The sequence below is a fragment of the Polyodon spathula genome, chromosome 2 (genome assembly GCF_017654505.1).
Source record: "Polyodon spathula isolate WHYD16114869_AA chromosome 2, ASM1765450v1, whole genome shotgun sequence".
NCBI classification, from domain to species: Eukaryota; Metazoa; Chordata; class Actinopteri; order Acipenseriformes; family Polyodontidae; genus Polyodon; species Polyodon spathula.
In genome coordinates this window covers 49,109,472-49,129,113 of record NC_054535.1, presented here as the reverse complement: position 1 = coordinate 49,129,113, position 19,642 = coordinate 49,109,472, and the positions used below count along the sequence as shown (strand labels likewise).

The following is a 19,642-nucleotide window of genomic DNA, read 5'->3' as shown; positions in this document are numbered from 1 at the left end:
GTTGCATACAAAATCATTGCCAACTATTACTGCTGCTTTGTGGGATTCAGATTTTTCTTGACATTCTTTGTTTTATAACTGCTGAACCCCAGACTTTTAAATGACATGTGTATAACCTGTCAGGCAGTGTTCCCTCCAAGGCTAAAATGCACACATTCTTCACTGAAACTGGCAACAACCTTCACACTCAGTTTACTAACTTTCGCAAGTCATTATCCGAAATAGCAACCTCAATCGAGACACCAGCATCTCGATAAGCCTATTTTGAAACCATTTTTACAAAACATTAACAAGCATATTTGTGTCTGTCTTGCAGCTGATTCACTGATTACCTTTTGTAAAAATGCACGTCGCATTCGTGCCGCACTCTCTCGGACTCCAGCGAATCTATTGGTACAGGGTGGGCGAAGCAGTCGTCTGGCTGTTCTGCCTCCTATAGAGATTGCCAATGCTGCTCATGAACTTTACAGTTTTTAACTTGTTGTATAATTGAATACTAAATCAGTGATGCATAACCTTCCTGTATTATTTACAAGTGTAAATACTCCGGTAAACATAAATAAAAATCACAATACTCGCACTTTGACGGTTTTAGTTTTATTTACCTTTTAAAAAAACGACCATTTCAGAAGTCATCTCCAGCGTTTTGAAACTGGTAAAAATGTAATCAGGTCATGAGCCGATTTCACGTTTAAGTGTATAGTAATTGAAGAAGACATACCATGTCCTTCATTTTTTTAAATTAATTTTTTTTAGTTCATTCATGTGACTTCAACGAAGAAAAAAAAGCAATGTTTTAGTAAGACGGAGCTAAAATAAATCTGATTATCTATGAAAATGGTGCAATAGTATTAAAGCTTTGCTGTAATTCGCGTGGGCATGCAAGAGTCACTACATTAAATATAATGCCAGTTGTAAACACGTAGAGAATAAGAAAGCAAATAAGACAGCAACAATGATAAAGCACTGCATTCTATGCTGAAAAACTTAAGACCTAGGTACTGCACTCAAGGCAGAGCTTTCCCGAAGTAAGCTAAATTAATTGCATATTTCATTATTATTTTATATTATTTCTTTCCACGCTACCTGCCTTTTTAATGAAGTTATAATTAGCAATTTTAAACCATGCAATCCTTAAATTGATCGCTTTACTGTGTAAAGGATGTAGTCACTACAGTACACACCGTTGGTTTCATAAAGACGTTCTGAGACACGCCTCTTTTTAAATCTTGCAAATAACGCTGCATAATTAGGAAAGAAACAATTGAGAGGATTAATTATGCGTTTATATTAAAAGGGGCACTATTTAAATTACAATCGGGTAATACATAGCAGTGAACCTGTTTTAGAGCAAAGAGTCAGTCAACACGCCGTTTCATATTTTATCCTGGTTATTATTATAATGCCAGTAAAACGCTAAACTTAATTTGTGGAGTACTCTACATAGGATTACACTCATGACATTGCTGGACTAAACTATTAAATATTTTTTATTGCCATTTTAAATGCCAGCAATAAGCTAAACAGGTCTTTAAAACGCCTTTTATTTGTACACTGAACTACTGTGTTAGAGGAAGACTGTAAATATGATTCTCACAACTGTGCTGGACATTTGGTCTTCTGAACTGTCCTAATGCAATTCTCAGGTTTTCCTGCTTATTTTAATGCCAACAATGAGCCAAGTGATGTCTATAAACATTAACAGGTATGAAGTGTTTTCAGGTGCTTTACTATTACAGCAACAATTGTGGTAATATTTATTAAATGTACTAATTAACTACCAACATATTTGTTCAAATGCCATATTTAATACAGTGATTAAAAGTGGGAATACATAGAATTGGCCATTTTTAAAAAACTTAATTTGGTATTCCCAAGAAGGAAACAATTGGAGGCAGTGCAGATGCCAGTGTTTTATGCAGTAGTATAAGCAATTTTGTGCAGGCCACCAGTTATTTATGGTAACAACCGACAGGGCTGCATAGGATCAGAGGATGATTCAAAATCAGGCAGAGCCACAAAAATGTTTAATAATTGTTTAAATTTTAAAGTAAATTGTAAAATTGGTGAGATACTTGTGTTGGAATATTGTTTCAAAATTGTATAATGCATCAAAAATATATTAAATGGGTTAACGTGTGGGCGAAGGTTTTTCACTGATAATTTACTCTGTCAGTCAAAATGGCAAGTTTCTCAGTATCTAAAAAGCTAAAAAAAATTTCTATCAAAAGGCACACAATATTTACAGTAGGTTTGTGACCAGAAATATGAGTTCTGGTTGGAAATCTCCCTCCCGACCTGTGAGGACGCTAAATAGCGAAAGGGGTAGACTTTGGAAGGGCTGGCCTGACAGTTCATTTCCTGGGTTGGAAATCGGTAAGCCTGGAAGGCGGCGATGCAGGAATGTATTGACCCGGAAGGTAAACGAGGTAGCAGCTGCAGGCAATAGAGACAGCTGCAATCGCTTACCAAGGGGTCATGCGTGATAGCATAAAGGGGCCGGAAAATCGTAAATCTTTTCCTTCGCCTGGTTTGTATTAAAGAACTGGAAGGACCGTGAGAGACGCAGAGAAAGCGTTGTGAAAGTATTCATGAGTGTTTGTTTTTCGTGTTATTAGTAATTGTCTTGTTTGTATCACTAGACGACTAAACCCGAATCCAGAGCTGTCGCCAAGGGCCAGCACAAAACCGGATCAACACGGCACTACTGTCACGATTTAACATTGTTAGCACTAATTGTACTGCACCAAAAGCACTGAGAGCACTCACTTTGGACATTGTGAACGTGTCTGTCTGATTGTGTGTGTTAAAACGTACCGTGCTTATTATTTACAGGTCTGCAACCCCATTTTTCATTGCTCAATACACATTGGTGTGTATTGCAAAAGCTTTATTATTTACTGGCTGGTCATCAGACCATTGGATTTAAAAACAAATAAAAAAATCTATTTCACCTGTACTTTTTGTTTTCTGTTTGTTCTTTGGGATTACTGCACCAGCAGTGCATTGAAATAAATGCACACCCTTGAGACTAGCCATAAAGGACTGAAGATTTTCATCTTTGTCATTGTTAATTGCACCTTTCATCTCCTGGTTTTTGATTTAAAGAAATTCCTTTCTCTAAAAAGCCCTGCTCTATCATCAGTTGACCAAGTAAGATTTCTTATTTCTAGAGCTTTTGACTAAGCTTTGTTTCTGCAGTAGCTACTGTAAATATAAATATCAAGACATTAACCTTAAGGTGAACTTACTTGGTTTTGTTGATCATGTTTAATATTGCAGTGAATAATTACCCTACAATAGTGTTTTCAATTATATATTTTGTGGACAATATTTAGAAATTGCTAATTGTTCCTTCAAAATGCATGTAACCTAAATGATAAACTGAATGTTTAAGTTTCAAAGTTTGATCTGCTGAGTTAAAGAAATCTTTTCATATAGTAAAAGCTATTCATAAATGTTACTGACTTCACTAACAGTATTGAAAATTATTATTGAATTTTAAACTGCATTCCTTTTATGAAAGAAAAAAAAAATCATTTGCTAACTTTTGTGATGTCAGTTTCTCTGCTTTCCTTTGACACCTTTTCTTTTGATTTTGTTCTGGTTTTAAAATGTACCTGTGGCTTGAATTTGTTCTGTAGCCTTGGCTTTGAACAGTGATTGAACAGTGCATCAGTGTTTCGTAGGCAGTTCTCAACTGAACATCTACCGCACAAAAGGATGAGAAACAGTGTGGAGGACTTGGCTTTGAATTTTGAATGTCCTTTTCAGTTACCAATCTCTGCTTTTCCTATGACTCATGGGTTTCCTTGTGTGACTGCTGTCAGAAGTGTAAAACAGTTTTTTTTTTTTTTTTTGTTTGTTTGTTCAACAAGTACAATCAAAACACCCATGTAAAAAATGTAATACACATTTACCATCATTTGTCGGTCTGAAATACAGAGAAATATGAAACCTTTGCATTAAAGGTGCTGGAGTTCAATTATTTTGTTGCCATTTGTTAAACAGCTGTTTTGTGCATTTGTGCAATTATAATGTAGAAGGTTGTTGTGGTGGGTTAAATATTGAAAGCGCTCTTGGTCTCTAATAGTCAGAAAGCAAGCCGCATGAAGCGTCATTTTTGTGCAGATTTTGCAATTTGCATAAATGTGACACCTGATGGCTTTAAATGCGAGATTTAAAACAAGTGTGTGCAATTTAGCACTTTAAATACAGGGTTCAACATTAACCATGGCCGGGGCCAGTAGAGATCGCAGTTTTGCTGGTAGTTATGAAACAGCATAGGTCCGACTGGGCCAGTTACATTTAACGTACATGTGTGTGGCTAATATATGCTTATGCTCCCATAGATTTGTAACAACATATCGAAACGTTAGGGCAGCTGGCTCTTTGAGCTAATATATATATATATATATATATATATATATATATATATATATATATATATATATATATATATATATATATATATATATATATATAATTTTTTTTTTTTTTTTTTTTTTAAAGCTCAAAGTTCCCGCAGGCAGGCACCTCATACAGGGCGAGGTAATCCACACACAGGCAGAGGGCGGGCGCAAACCTGGGACCTCTCGCACTCCGGCATAGCGCCGATACCGCTGTACAAAAGAGTCGGCACCTTCGCAACGAGTGTATGTCGGGCTTATGTCTTTGTATGTGATTACGTCATCTACCAGCCCTGCTGCTGCCTCCCCCCGTGCGCACTACACTATATATGTTAGTGCACATGGCTTCTGTTTCACGAATCCTGGAAAATGGGCCAATGTGCCAAAAAGCTGAATTTACAAACCATTTGTTAAAAACGTAACTACGAAACAATCCTAACTTTCCTGGCGCACGTCATATTTGTTGTACAGACAGACTCTGAGACGGCGAACCGAAGTGCGGTGTTGGTACTTTTACAAATCAGGTTTTCTACAACTAACCAACCAATAAGCCAAAAGGAAACCACTGAAATCAATAAATTATAAAGTAAGTAATTAAGAAAAAAAAAAAAATGAAAATAAACATTGAGTGGAGGCTTTATTATGACAGTGAAAGTAACGTTCTGCCTTGTTTGGCATCAGTTTCCCAGACTTGCAGATAAAACAGCTATATTTGTAGTGAATTCAACATTTTGTTTACATCATATCCAGTCTCACAGGAAGATGTCCCGATGGATACCCAAGTACGCGATCGAATTGTGTAACTTGTATTTGGGATCCGATGTGTTCAGGTCAAAAATGCCTTTCGCAATCTTTCCAGACTCGTTGGTATCTGGCACTGACTTGCGGGAGAGACAGCACAAGTGACAACGCTCTAAGTAGGATTGTTATTTTGTATTATGAATACTCTTTATGAGTATTAGAGATGGAAATTTCAAATAGTTTCCTATTTGAATACACAGGGTTTAACATTTTTGTGTATTCGATTAACCGAACTCTGGTCCCTTACGCTACCAACCAAGAGTAAAAGGCAAATGCGTGTGCACAAGCAGACAGTATAACAGTGTAAGCCAGTAAAGTTTAGCCGGGTTCACAAAGTGTTCAAATAATGTCCAAGACGAGATTTCTTTGTTCAGTACCATATTTCCTTAGGCACACGTTTTTCCTTTTGTTTACTGAATTAATACAGAACTCAATGAACAGCAATGTCACAGCGCGTATCTCTTCCATTTAAAGCAACAGTAGCATAATATTGTGCAAACCACCAAATAATTTGCTGTAGTGTATTCAGAATAAAATAACACCTATCATATAGCAACCTAAATATTCTACATCTGCTTAATTCTAACAAGAAATATTTATAAAATAATCTTAAGTGTAAATATTGTAACCTGGCCAAAACGATAGAAAATGCATTACAATAGTTTAACATTACTAATTACAACTAGCCACCAAGTACTGACATCAGATGAATCAAAGTCAAGTTACCGTTTATTCAATAACCTGTAAATGATTAAAAACGAGGAACATTCCTGGTTGTACTTTTAATGGTCAGTGCAAATGTTGACGTTAATCCATCCATTCACAGAAATTCAACAGTAGATGTTTTACATTGAACTGCAATCCAGAGTTAAATAACTCCTTTCCCACTCGTTGTCTTGACTTTCTTATTAGTCACTGCATTGTTCTGCTTAACATGTAGTATGTCTTTATATTCATCATAACGTTAAATTACCTTTCTAATTTCAATGTTACCCAAGTTTGGATTACCGTACTTGTTTTAGCCTTGCTAAATGGTTGAAGTAACATATATTGAAAGGCTTTGTTTAGCCACTTTCCTTTCAGACGTGGGCTCTCTTTGGTTACCATACACAGTTAGAAACATACTGAAAATAAAAACCATCATGAAAAAACATACAAATATATTGGGCCAGATAAAATTGCATCTGGGCCAGTAAAAACACTAGCTCGGTGGCCTGATGGGCTAGTAGTTAAAAATCTAAATGTAGAGCTGTGAAGTAAACGCCCCGGTGTGTTTTTTTTTTTTTTTTTAAACCATATTTGCCAGTAGCCATGAAAAAGCTGCCAGCACACAACCTTATAGAAACGACAAGTAAATTACAACATTCCAACAGCGTTAAAGGTTGTGTCAATGGGTAATAAGTTTGTATTGTAATAATATTAAAAATAAAGACGGCACTGTAAATATCAGGACACAAGTGTGTCTTAAAGTAGGCTTGCAGCACAACAAAGAACAAACATGGTTTTAAAATGAATAAAAGCAATAAGCATCATTTTTATTAACACACTATATTTATTGTTTGCCCTCAAAACGTGTATATTGGTTATCATGGACAATCAATGAAAAATTAACCAGCAACGAATCCTCATTGCAAAACAACCAAATGAAATACTGTGTTAATACAAAAAATAAGTTTATACTGTTAGCCCACAACACACTCAAAGATACTTCAAACTGTTTAAAGATGAACAATAGTCAATTCAAATACCAGTTTTATCACAAAATCAAGCAAAAGTGACTAATTTGTTTTTATAACCTGTACATTGATAAGTAAGAATGCTGGAAAAAGAGCAAAATAGGAATATTCATTGCACAAAATACTGTTAATATATAAAAAATAACAGCAAAACATGTACAAATACACAAAGGCAACCCTGTTAATACCAGAAAACAAGTTTGTATTTTACTTTCAGAACGCTAAAAAAAAAAAAAAACTTCAACTGGTTTTAAAATGAATAAATTGATAAAAAAAAAAAAAAAAAATAATAATAATAAAAACCTGATCCATGTAACTTTTTAAAATTAAATGATTGTTTTTTTTAACATTCATCCTGAACCTCGGGGTCTCTTCATTGCTGTTGGTAAGGTGGCTGTACAGCCATGTGTGTGTGTTGGCTGGAACATTCAGTATGATGTGCATTATAATATTCCTAACCTGCTGTTTTAATAGACTCTGCGTCCTATTTACCATATTTCCCAGCAGCCCTGGTGAATATTTGAAGTTTTACTGTGTGAGAGAATGAATAAGAAAGTTATTAAAAAATTTTCCAAACTACAACTAACGAAGAATCCATCTTGACTAGTTTAAGGGAGCACTCTTTTGACACTATCAATAATGCACACCTGAACACGTGACCAATGGAAAACAAATGGTCATCTGTCCGGGTCCAAGACTGTACCGTAGAGCTGTAAATCCACCCACTGGAAGCACAATATTATCTGTGTGACCTCCAGTGCTAATGCCTGTCCACATCATAAGCGAGTCTCCTCCAATACTATCTTATTCAACATTGTTGAACTGAGCACTTCTCGGGCTCTCCACACTCAAACTTGAATAGATTTAAATCTTGTGTCATTGGTGAACAAAACAGGTGTCCAATGACAGCTGCCAGAGAAACTATAGCTCCTTTTTTTTTTTTTTTTTTTTTTTTTTTTTTAACCTTAAGCCAGTTTCTGGCAGTTTGGTTGCCTTATGGTGACTCCAGTTGTCCTGAAGAGGATATTGAGCCCATGTGCTGTGGACTGGTGATTCCTCTGTGCCATTGTGGTGTGGTTAACCTTGCAAGACCATGTTCAGGGTGCATGTGCACAAACCTGTGGTTTGATAACTTGCCCACAGTCTGGAACAGAAGGGGTCGCACCAATTCACCAGCTACATGTCTCTGTATCCCCGGATTCCACCATTATGAAGAGCTGTGACAGTCCAGACTACTCGAATTAATAAAACATATTTAAATAAAATTAATCTTGGGTCATTGGTGAACAAAACAGGTGCCCAATGACAGCTGCCAGAGAAACGGTATCTCATTTTTTGTTTTTTTGTTTTACCTTTAAACCATGTGCAGTGGACTGGTGATTCTTTGGTGCCAATAGAGATAGAAAGGTCAAGAGTCACATTAGTAATGACTTTCTCTAAACTTTTGCCCAACATTTCTAAGATAGTTTGGAAACACTTGCGGAGTCTAGGTAATTCAGAAAAAATGAAATATTTCTTGGACCCAATTGTAGCATTCAAAAGAGAAGCTGATTTAGATGATATTTTAGTTAACAGTAAACATAAAGGAATAATTGACAGAATAGGTTCTACAAATACTTGCACTAGTACATGTAAAATGTGTAAACAAAAATATAATTAAACCTAATAACACATCCACTAAATACTAATCTACTGTAAAAATAGCAATGTTTATGGAATAGCCTGTGAAAAATGTGATTTGAAATAAAATATGTTAGAGACTGGAACAACTTTATATAAAAATTCAGAACCACTTTTCATTTAATTAGAAATAATAATAATAAAATGAACCAATAGTACAGCACTTCACTAGTCAAGGACATGACAAATGATGTAAAGTTTTTAGCATTAGAACAGCTAAAATTGGACAGTGACCTATAGAAGAATAAAAGAAAGTAAATGGATAAATAGGCTGAACACAATTATGCCAGCGGGACTCAACAGAAAATAATTAACTAATTAATTCCAATAAATACATAATTTAAAACATAAACAAAATTAATTCAAAAGCTGTGGAGGCTAAACCGAGGCTTGTCCTCAGAGCCTGTGTAAAGGAATAACTGATAGATGAATGAAAAACAATATTCGTGAAGTCAATATTTATTGCAGTAGTACAAGAACAGAATTATTTGAAGAAAGCAGAGACAAATGCTCTGGGTCACAACAGAAAAATAGCTGCAATCACTTTTGAATAACATAGAACACGCCCCTATAATGACGTCATTTAAGACCTCCTCCCCACTATACCTGGGTACGTGGCAATTTTCCAAGCCTCACAAACATTCCTTTGCATCTTGTTATCTCTGAGATTCTTCCATCCCCCTCCATGCAACCAAGCAGAGCAGAACCAAAGACCACCTCACAAATGCCCATAAATGGTCATATTTGCTCTTTCTTAGTCAATCTACAATTTGAGACAGACCCTGCATTTCAAAATACCCCACCTAAATTCTGTACTCAATATCTCTCCATTGAAAGTACCATACTTTCCAAATATTCTAACAATGAGTATGGACTTGTATTTCCTTAGTCCAGAACTCAAAAACCCGAAATACCACTCCCAGCTTCATTGTTCAATTTGTAACAGAAAACATTTAAACAAAATAATCAGTTTTAATATGAAAATTGTTACAAAATTCCTTACACCTGCAATTCTTTATGCCTGTAAATTAGAATTAATATAGATTTAAAAGTAGAAGTACAAATTGTCACAATATATAGAACACCATTACATCATGTAAGAATAAAGCCATGGATTTGAATATAAACAATAACAAGTAGTTGTCATGCTGTCAGACATCTATATATACCTCCAATGTTTTGATTCAAACACAATATCCCTTAAAGATATGTACAACATATCGAAATGTTGGGCAGCTGGCTCTTTGAGCTAATATATATATATATATATATATATATATATATATATATATATATATGAATATATCATATATATAATATATATATATAATATATATATATATATATTATATATATAATTACACATAGTATGTTTTAAAGAATGTAGATTATAATGGTATTTTCCTGGCGTGGATTCTGACTTGATTCTTGTGAACTTATTTTCATCCAGTATTTTAGACATTTTAATTGAAACGTACAAATAGCATATTGTTGATCATTAAAAACTGTTATGTTCAATACCTCCTGCAGGGCTATGTATATCCAGTGACAGGGATATAGTGGGATGTCTCACTTGGTTCTTTAATTGTATGTCTAGTGAACCATTTATCTAGTCCAACTGAATGCTTGGTAATCACAGGTTTTTGAGAGTATATGATTTTGGGGCCAATGTGGAGGTGCCGGACAACACATGTTTGTCACATGTTTTACAGGTAAATAAAGTGGATGTTGATCATTTCCTAAATTTGACGATTCCTTAAGGAATGAATAAAATAACAAACCCAATTGAAAAGATATTTATAAATATTTGCGTTGACATGTTTAAAAGGGGATCTAAATGGGATCTAGCAGTTGGTCCTGAAGAATTGCTGAAGTAATGTCTGGATTGGTAGTTTTAATATCGGAGATTTCTGTTTTAGGTTGGTGCTTGCATTGTGAACCCTGAAAACAAGATAGTTGGGATTGGCTACAACGGGATGCCGAATGGCTGCAATGATGACCTTCTCCCCTGGGCTAGGACTGCTGCTGACAAGCTAGATACCAAGTATCCGTATGGTAAGCGTTATTATTGAAAACTACTGTGCATTACTTAAACGTCAGTGGCAATCTAAACATTGTTTAAGTTAAGTTCTTCCAATACTGCAGATGCTGATAATTTGTTTTCTCTTAACACTTGGCATGTCTACCTGCTTGTCCCGATTTGATTGAGAAAGTGGGTGATAGAACAGGAGGCAGCAACAAAGTGACTGGTGAAATGTGTGGCCTTAATCTGTATCAATCTGCCTTTCTATATACAGTGCACTTCTCTCCAAGAACCGGGATTCATGATTTCATTTTCTAAATATCTTGGTGTCTGTGAATTAGATAATCAATTCAAATACTGTAAAGCCATAAATATTTGGGGAATCAACCCATAAAACCTGTTTTGCTCCAGAAATGTTGACTTGCAATATACAGAGCATGTATTGTTTAGTGGAATTTGATGTTCGTGCCAAAAATGTTTGCATACGCATAATAAAAGCCTGGCAAATATTTCTGGCTTTACAGTATATACAAAATATTTTAATGAACAAGCAGTGTTTTTGTTTTGTTTAAGAAATTAGTTGTTCTACATTGGTAGTTAGTTGGGCTACCGTTGTTGTATAGTGGGCTATAAATATTGCATTTTTGAGACTGCTTCATTATTAGTCTGTTTGAAAAGGAAACGATTGTCTAAATCAGGGGTAGCTTGATAGTCAGTGTGCAGGATTAAATAGGTACCAAATGAAGAGATTGCAGTGATATCATACTGTAATTAGACTAAAAATGGTATGTCTGGTTTCTTTATAATTTTACAAAGGCAATTATGCTTACTGCTTACATTAATTATAATGGAATAATGACCATCTGTTTTTAAATACATTTCACAAGTTATTTTGGGGGTGGATAGATCTGGGTTTACATGTACAGTTCCCTTTTGAAGTATTATACTTAATGGTCTAAACTTGGTATTCCATGCTGAGTGAAGAATTGATACTTTTACCAAGAGCTGGTTCAGAATAGTATAGCTCTTGTTGTGTATAATTAAACCGAATATTCTAACATAGTGTATAAGTGGTTGATTCTATCTGTAAACCTGCCTATTTTGATAGGCAATTGCCACCTGAAGTATTTCCAGGTGAAACTAGCACCCTGTTAGCTTACTGTAATAGGGTCAACATTCACCACTGCATACAGTATATGTGTTTGTTTAAATCCACAATATGTTAATTGTGGACACATTGTACAGTACAGAATTTAAAGCTGGTTTCACCTGAAGAGGGCGCTAGTTCCACACATTCAGAATGTCGATTGATTTGATTTCAGTGCCAACAAATCTTTCTAAGCTTTTTATATGAAAACCTTTTTTTTTTTCTTCTTTTGGGGGGGGGGGGGGGATGGGAAAAATAATTCACCATTTAGACTGTGCAGCAGCATATTTCTGCATGACTGATTACAGGCACAGTACTGGCATAGTGTTGAGGGTATCTTCTATAACTGTGCCAGCACTTGCATGGAGTCAATCTCCATAAGAAACTTGGCACATTCTTTATACACCAGATGCATGTGTAAAACAATCCTTTTAAGACAGATGGGTTCAGTAACAGTGAGAATCTGAGAAGTTTAAGGTATAAGAGGATTTGTTTGTCTGTTCTGCAGCTTCTTTTAACCCTTCTTTTCAGTTGTAAAACTACTGTATGCAGAGATTCTGTTTAACATAAGGACATGATCCAGGTGACTTTCTTTGCACCTACTGTCACATCTTCCTATTAAAATCTGAAGCATGCTTGCTATTCTGTTCAATGCAGTAAAATTAATTTCAAGCTAGGCTAAACCATGTTTTAATTTGGAACCCACAACAAAACAAATCCTGTTTTTTACACAATTAATAAAACCCCACAAATATGACTTTGTTTAACACCTCAGTCCCAACAGAATAATTTTCTGAACAGATGTTATTGTCATGCAATCTCTAAAGTTAATCAGAGATGAAAGACTGAATAGCATGGCGTACTGTATGCCAGTATGTGAAGGACATAATACACCACTCGCAGCTTTTGCTTGTCGGCGCATTGTTTGTTTGCTGCCGAGACTACACCTGTTCAAGTCAAAGTTGAGGCAGTCTGGCATTGAGTCTTAAACAGAAATGTGTGTGTTTTTTATAGCATTGGGTCAAAACTATTGCTTAACATGCATAATCTGACTTGATTTTAGATTAACAAAGCAAGAACATGTTTTCGTTCTGAGGAACATTGCTAAATTGGAATATAAAGGTTAGCAAGTCAGTCCTGCAGTCCTTTTTATCACATAGTGCTAGTGTGTAAACTTACAGTATGGAGCTTGAAGTAAAGGAGACTTGAAAGTAATTGAATCCAGTTTGGGCTGTTTTTGAAGCACTTGGATACCTTTTTAACAATAGTGTGGTAAAAAGTTGCACTAACAGGCACAGCTACAGCATTCACATACAGTACCTTGAAAAAGTGTTTGCCCCCGTCTGATTTTTCTGCATGTTTGCATATTTTTGACACTGAATATCAGATCTTCAACCAAAATCTAATATTACATAAGGGACCCTGAGTGAACAAATAACACCATTTTAAATACTTATTTCATTTATTTATTTATTAAAGTTTTGCAACACCCAATGCCCCGTGTGAAAAAGTAATCGCTTAGACTCAATAACTGGTTACGCCACCTTTAGCAGCAATAACTGCAACCAAACGCTGCTTGTAGTTATTGATCAGTCTCTCAGAGGAATTTTGGCCCACTCTTTCATGCAGAACTGCTTTAACTCAGTGACATTTGTGGGTTTTTCAAGCATAAACTGCTCGTTTCCGGTCCTGCCACAACATCTCAATGGGGTTTAGGTCTGACTAGGCCATTCCAAAACTTTTTTGTTCTTCAACCATTCTGATGTAGACTTGCTTGTGTGTTTCGGGTCATTGTCTTGCTGCATGACCCAGCTGTGCTTCAGCTCTGATACAGAGAATAATTAATGGTTCCTTCAGTGATGGCAAGTCATCCAGGTCCTGATATAGCAAAGCATCCCCAAATCATGACACTACCACCACCATGCTTGACCGTTGATAAGAGGTCCTTGCTGTGGAATGCAGTGTTTGGTTTTCGCCAGACATAACTGGGCCCATGTTGGCCAAAAAGTTCCACTTTTGACTCACCTGTCCATAGAACATTGTTCCAGAACTCTTGAGGATCATCCAGTTGCTTTTTTGGCAAACTTGAGACGAGCATTCATTTTCTTCTTGGTGAGCAGTGCTTCGGCCTTGCTACTCTGCCATAAATCCCATTTTTGCCCAATGTCTTTCTAATGGTGGAGTCATGAACACTGACCTTAGCCAAGGTGAGAACGACCTGTAGAACCCTGGATGATGTTCTAGGGTTCTTTGTGACTTCCTGGACGATTTTACGCCTTGTTCTTGGAGAGATTTGGCATGACTGCCACTCCTGGGAAGATTCACTAAAACTGTCCTAAACTTTCTCCATTTGGACAATAAGGCTGTGACTGGTTTGGTGGATCCCTGGAGCCTTAGAAATGGCTTTGTAACCCTTTCCAGACTGATAGGCATCAACAACTTTTTTTCTGGTCTTCAGGAAATTTCTTTTGATCGTGGCATGATGTGCCTCTAGAACCTGTGTGCTGACAACTTCACTGTGATGGTAAGGGCCAAAGTTAGTCTGATTTTATATTGGACAGGGCTGGCCCAATTCAGGCCTGAATGTTAACCAAAGTATTCAAACAGCTGACCTTTAATTGGGTTGTTAACTATGGGGCAATAACTTTTTCACACCTGAAAATTGCATGTTTGATTACCTTGCACACCAAACAAATGAAAGAAGCACCAAACTTTGGTGTCATTTTTTCTCTCAGATGCCCTCTATATACTACTACAACCCACAAAAAGATCTGACCAAATTAAATGTGAAAAATGTGCAAAAATACAGAAAATCAGACAGGGGACAAATACTTTTTCAAGACACTGTAGCTGACAAGACTGCAACCACTTAAAAAGGGGTTCACTGAAACCATGCTCTCATACTTTTGTGGGTTCACCAGTGAAACTATTGCCATTTTGTATGTTATTTCAAAACCAAACCAAAAAAAAATTGAAATAGCTCCTAACCTTTTGTTATTGCTAATAAAAATAAATAAAAAAACCTGTACAATTTTAAAGCCTTTTTTCTTGTTGAGCATATTGGCAATGTCATTTAAAATGTCTTTTGTACTACTTTCAATATCTCTTCCTTCAGTGTGCCACGCAGAGTTGAACGCAATTATGAACAAGAACTCTGCTGATGTGAAGGGATGCACAATCTACGTTGCCTTGTTCCCTTGTAATGAATGTGCAAAACTCATCATCCAGGCAGGTAAGAAACCCAGCGTGATAGTTCTGGCACTTTTCTAGTGCAGTGTGTTGTTAAATAACTCATTACAAGGGGTATTTGTTTATTGCAGGATTCACATTTCTTTTTTACAGAATTCATTGCTTTTTTTTTTTCATTGCTTGACAAGGCACCCATTTCTACCTTTCCAAGAAAGTATTTCATTTAGACTTGCAAGTTTTTAGTTTGGGTATCAGCAAACCAGAACAAACAGAATGCAGGTCTCAAAATTAACGAAGGCCGTGTGGCAACTGCTGTAACGCCTGTTCAAAATGTGTATTCACAGCCGTCCTGGCTGCAGGGTCCTTTCAGCTACAGCAACTAGCGACTCCAGCATTGGATCCAAACAAGAACATGATTCCGTGATCTGCATGGCTATTTGATGGGGTGGCGGGGGGGCGCAACAGCAAACACAACGAACGCTAACCTTTCAAGTTAAAGTATGAAATGTAACCATTCCCTTATGGGCATTTGCCACCTAAAGACCCTGTAACCTGAATAAGATATATCAAAGGATGGAGACCAAAACATTGTTATGGGATTTATGCCTGCCTATTGGTAGGTGTCACTGAGCTCTTTCTATCAAAGCTGCCGATAAGCCCCCCCCCCCCCCCCCCCCCCGGTCCTGGCCACCGAGGGTACATAACCATCGTGCAGGAGAGCCTCACTCTCTTTTCGCTTCTCAAGATTGGTATGGTACGATCTCTTTGTGTTGCATTGAGCCCTTTTTTATGGAAAAAACTCTGTGTAAGCTACTGCTAGTTCCCATGGCCTCGCTGCTTTTCCCGGAGTTGGTAGTTTTAATTCATAGCCGTTTTATTCTGTTTTTAACCACACCGTGTAACAATTTTTTTTTTTTTTGTTCCTGGGTAGTAAGTGTTATTTCCTAATTGCTTATCCTCAAAAGTATAGAAAATGGCTATTATTCCCCACAAACTTTGCTTTTGTGACCAGGACAGTGATATTTCAAAATATCACTATTTCCAATGGGAAAACGGGCAAATGTGTGTCTTTTCGTTCACATAGTCAGAAAAAAACAACATATGAATCCAAATTAACATGTATTTATACTAAAGTAATACAAAAATGACTACAAAAGATTTAGAAGTGAGTAGTTTTTTGAGATTTACGATTATACTGTAAATACAGTATAATCGTAAATCTCAAAAAACTACTGCCTGCTCTGCATGTCAGGCTGCTTCTTTTTGTCTGTATTGTACGTCTTAGTACAGTAAGTATTATTGTTAAGAATTGTTTGTGTTTTTCACCCTTTCTTACTTGGGAGAGCACTGTTACTCCACAGGGCTGGGATTGCCTTGTCCCCGCTGTTGAATTATCCCACTAGCTGCCTGCGGGCCGCCGGTCGGGCCTTGTTTTGATTGTAGCTGTGTGTCTCTGTGCTTGCGCAGAGGACTAGCTGCAGCACGGCTGCTTGCAGCTGGACCAGCCGTATACTCCTCACCAACGCTCCCTCGTTGAGTTGAGAGGTATGCAGGCTGCGTTGGCCTTCACCCCGAGTGTAGGTCTTACAATCAAACAGACAGTGTGCTCATCCCCATCTGTACTGTAATATTTTACTGTTTTTGTATTACTCTGTTGTGAAAGTCAATCTCCCGCTGCGGTTTCGGCCCTGTCCCCCTGTTGTACGCTGAGTGCTGCTCAGGTGTGTGACTGGTCAGGGTAGGCACCGTGCATAGCTGCCCTGGTGTTTTTTAATACTGCGGTGTGTAAGACTCAGCCTATGCTACTTGGGTAGCACAGTGCTTATTGACTCGCTGTACTGATAAAGGCTAGCGCGCTGGTGCTGCACGGTACACGCGGTGCTTGGTGCACATTATACTTGGTGCTGCATGGCGCTCGGTGCACACGGTGCGCACAGTATCTACTGCCCTGTGCTTCGTGCACGCTGTGCACACGAGACTTGGTGCTGCACGGTACTCTGTGCACACAGTACTCTGCGCTTTAGACCTTGTGCTGCACGGCACTCTGTGCACACTGTGCTCTGTGCATTTGGTGCTTTGACGGGCAGGTCGGACTTCCATGCCTGTGAGACTAATATCCCACAGGAGAACAGGCACAGCATGTGTGCGCAGTGCTTAGGACCTGAGCATGCCTCCTCAGCCCTGCAAGGCTCTTGCGGCATCTGCGCTGCTTTTCAGCCCTGAGTGCTCACCAGTCGCCTGGAGAGAGTCGCACAGGGGCGTTCTTCATCCCCCGCAGCGGGTCCCTCCCCGCCACTCCTCCCACCGCAGTCACAGAGCCCCTCGGGAGATTCCCTGTGCGCAGGCATCTGTGTCTACCCGCAGCCTCTCAGTCGTCTACGGCTAGACTGGTGAAGAAGTCCCTATAGGCGCAGGATATTCTGGACATGAAAGCTTAGATTGGTCGGATCATGGAGCTTTTGGAGAGGCAACAGGCCCCACTGGCTCAGGCAGTGGCAGCCACGTCGTTCTGTCTTTCGACTGCATGACATGGCTCCCCGAGCTCAACCCTTCCCAGCTTTCCCTGATTTTATGGAGGAGGTGCACTCCTCCTGGAACCACCCAGCCACAGCGTCGGCTCAGTTGAGACACTTCTCCACGTGGAGCTGGTGAAGGAGCATCTAGTGAGGCTGGGCCTCACCATCAACGATGCCAAGAGTCTGCTAACGCTGGTGCAGTGCATAACATGTGGGGATCTGGCTAGACTCCACTACGATGCGCGCATGCTGTCGGACTACAGAGTAGCAGCTCTCCAGCACCACATCTCCCTGTTTTGACAGGAATCGAGGATTCCCCTTGTTTTGTGCCAGCAACTACTGGGTCTGATGGCACCAGCGGTATCAGCCATCGAGCTGGGTTTATTGTGCATGCGCCCGCTACAGGCATGGCTCAATGCGTTCCACTTGCATCCCAAACGCGACAGGCACCGTCAGCTGACAGTGTGTCTTACGGGTGCGGCGGCCCTGCACTCGTGGAGGATTCCCTCTCACCTTCGCCAAGGAGCCCAAATGGGAGTGGTCTGCAACCGCAGGGTGGTGACAATATGCTGGAGCTGCAGACGATGTTCCGCACAGACTATACAGGGGCCTTTGATCCCTGGGGTTGCATTGCAGGCTCCTGATTTGGGCACAACAGAACCTGCTGTCCCTTTCTGGGCGACGCATGTTCCAGGCGTGGAGAATTGGGCAGTGGAACGCATCTCGAGGGAGGGCCCACATCTGTCGGAGTGGCGGCACCACCCTCAGGTGGTGGAGCGCATTTGGGAAATGTTCGGGAAGGCGCAGGTCGGTCTCTTTGCCTCTGCGGAGACGACACACTGCCCCCTATGGTACTCCCTCCACCGCTGCGGTGGTCCACTCGGCGTCGATGCCCGAGCCCACGTATGGCCAGAGCGCTCCTTTACGCGTTCCCGCCTTTCTCGAAAAGGTCCGGTCAGAGAAGGCGTCGGTTCTCCTAGTGGCCCCCAGGTGCCCCAGGAGAATCTGGTTCTCAACCCTGTGCCAGCTATTGAACAGCCCGCCCTGAGAGATCCCGCTTCGCTGAGATGTCCTCAGCCAGACGAGAGGCCCACTTTGGCACCTGGAGCCGGGCAGGCTCCAGTTATGGGTCTGGCCCCTGAAAGGGACCGCTGGTCAGCCTTAGGGCTGTCAGACGCGGTTGTGGGTACTCTGCCGAATTCTAGGGCGCATTCCACTAGGTTGCTGTACTCCTATAACTGGAAATATTTTCAGGATTGGTGCCGTGCTAACCGTTATGATCCAATCTTCTGTCCCATGCTTGTCATCTTGCAGTTTCTGCAAGATCTGCTTGAGGCTAGTAGATCACCTTCCACACTGAAGGTTTACCTAGCAGCTGTTTCTGCTTGCCATGCCCCTGTTGACTCGGTGTCCCTGGGCGCGCATTTTCTGGCTACCTGGTTTCTCCGAGGCACTCTGCGATTGCGCCCTCCTAGGAGGGTTACTCTCCCGAAATGGAGCCTTGATTGTACTGGAGGCTCTCACACAGGCCCCTTTTTGAGCCTAAACTTAATTGAGTTGAAGCACCTATCCTTGAAGACAGCCTTCCTCTTGGCTATCCCCTCTGCAAAGTGGGTTAGACGCTGTCTGTGCATAGCTTCTGCTTGCGTATTTGGGATGATGGTAGCAGTGTCACTGCGTGCAAATCCAATTAACTGAAAAGTGTTGTGCATAATAGTTAAACAAAAAGGCAAAACTTATATTCAAATAGAACACTTCAGATTGTGTGTGTGTGTGTGTATATATGTATGTGTATATATATATATATATATTATATATATATATGTGTGTGTGTGTGTGTGTGTGTGTGTGTGTGTGTATATACTGTGTGTTTGTGTATACATATATATATATATATATATATATTATATATATAGATTAATATAATTATATAGACTTGTTTTTAACATTTAACATCAGATTTTTTAACATTGTAATAATAAAATACTATATTAGCAGAGAGAATTTCTGTCTGAACTGTGGTTGTTCATTACTGTTAACATTTTCTGTCCAAAAGCAAAATATTTCAATTGATCTCACAAATCCTGACTAGTTTATCGTATTAAAATACCATTTTAGTGTGCTTACTGCAGTGATAAGTT

At 39.0% G+C, this 19,642-nt stretch overlaps 1 protein-coding gene across 1 annotated transcript in view; it reads left to right on the top strand.

Moving 5' to 3' along the window:
• Positions 1-19,642, top strand: part of dctd (dCMP deaminase) — a 58,216-nt gene that overhangs the window by 25,218 nt on the left and 13,356 nt on the right. The window contains exons 3-4 of the mRNA XM_041223713.1: positions 10,546-10,681; positions 14,912-15,028. Of these exons, the coding sequence (XP_041079647.1) occupies positions 10,546-10,681; positions 14,912-15,028 (253 nt within the window). The remainder of the gene's footprint in view (positions 1-10,545; positions 10,682-14,911; positions 15,029-19,642) is intronic.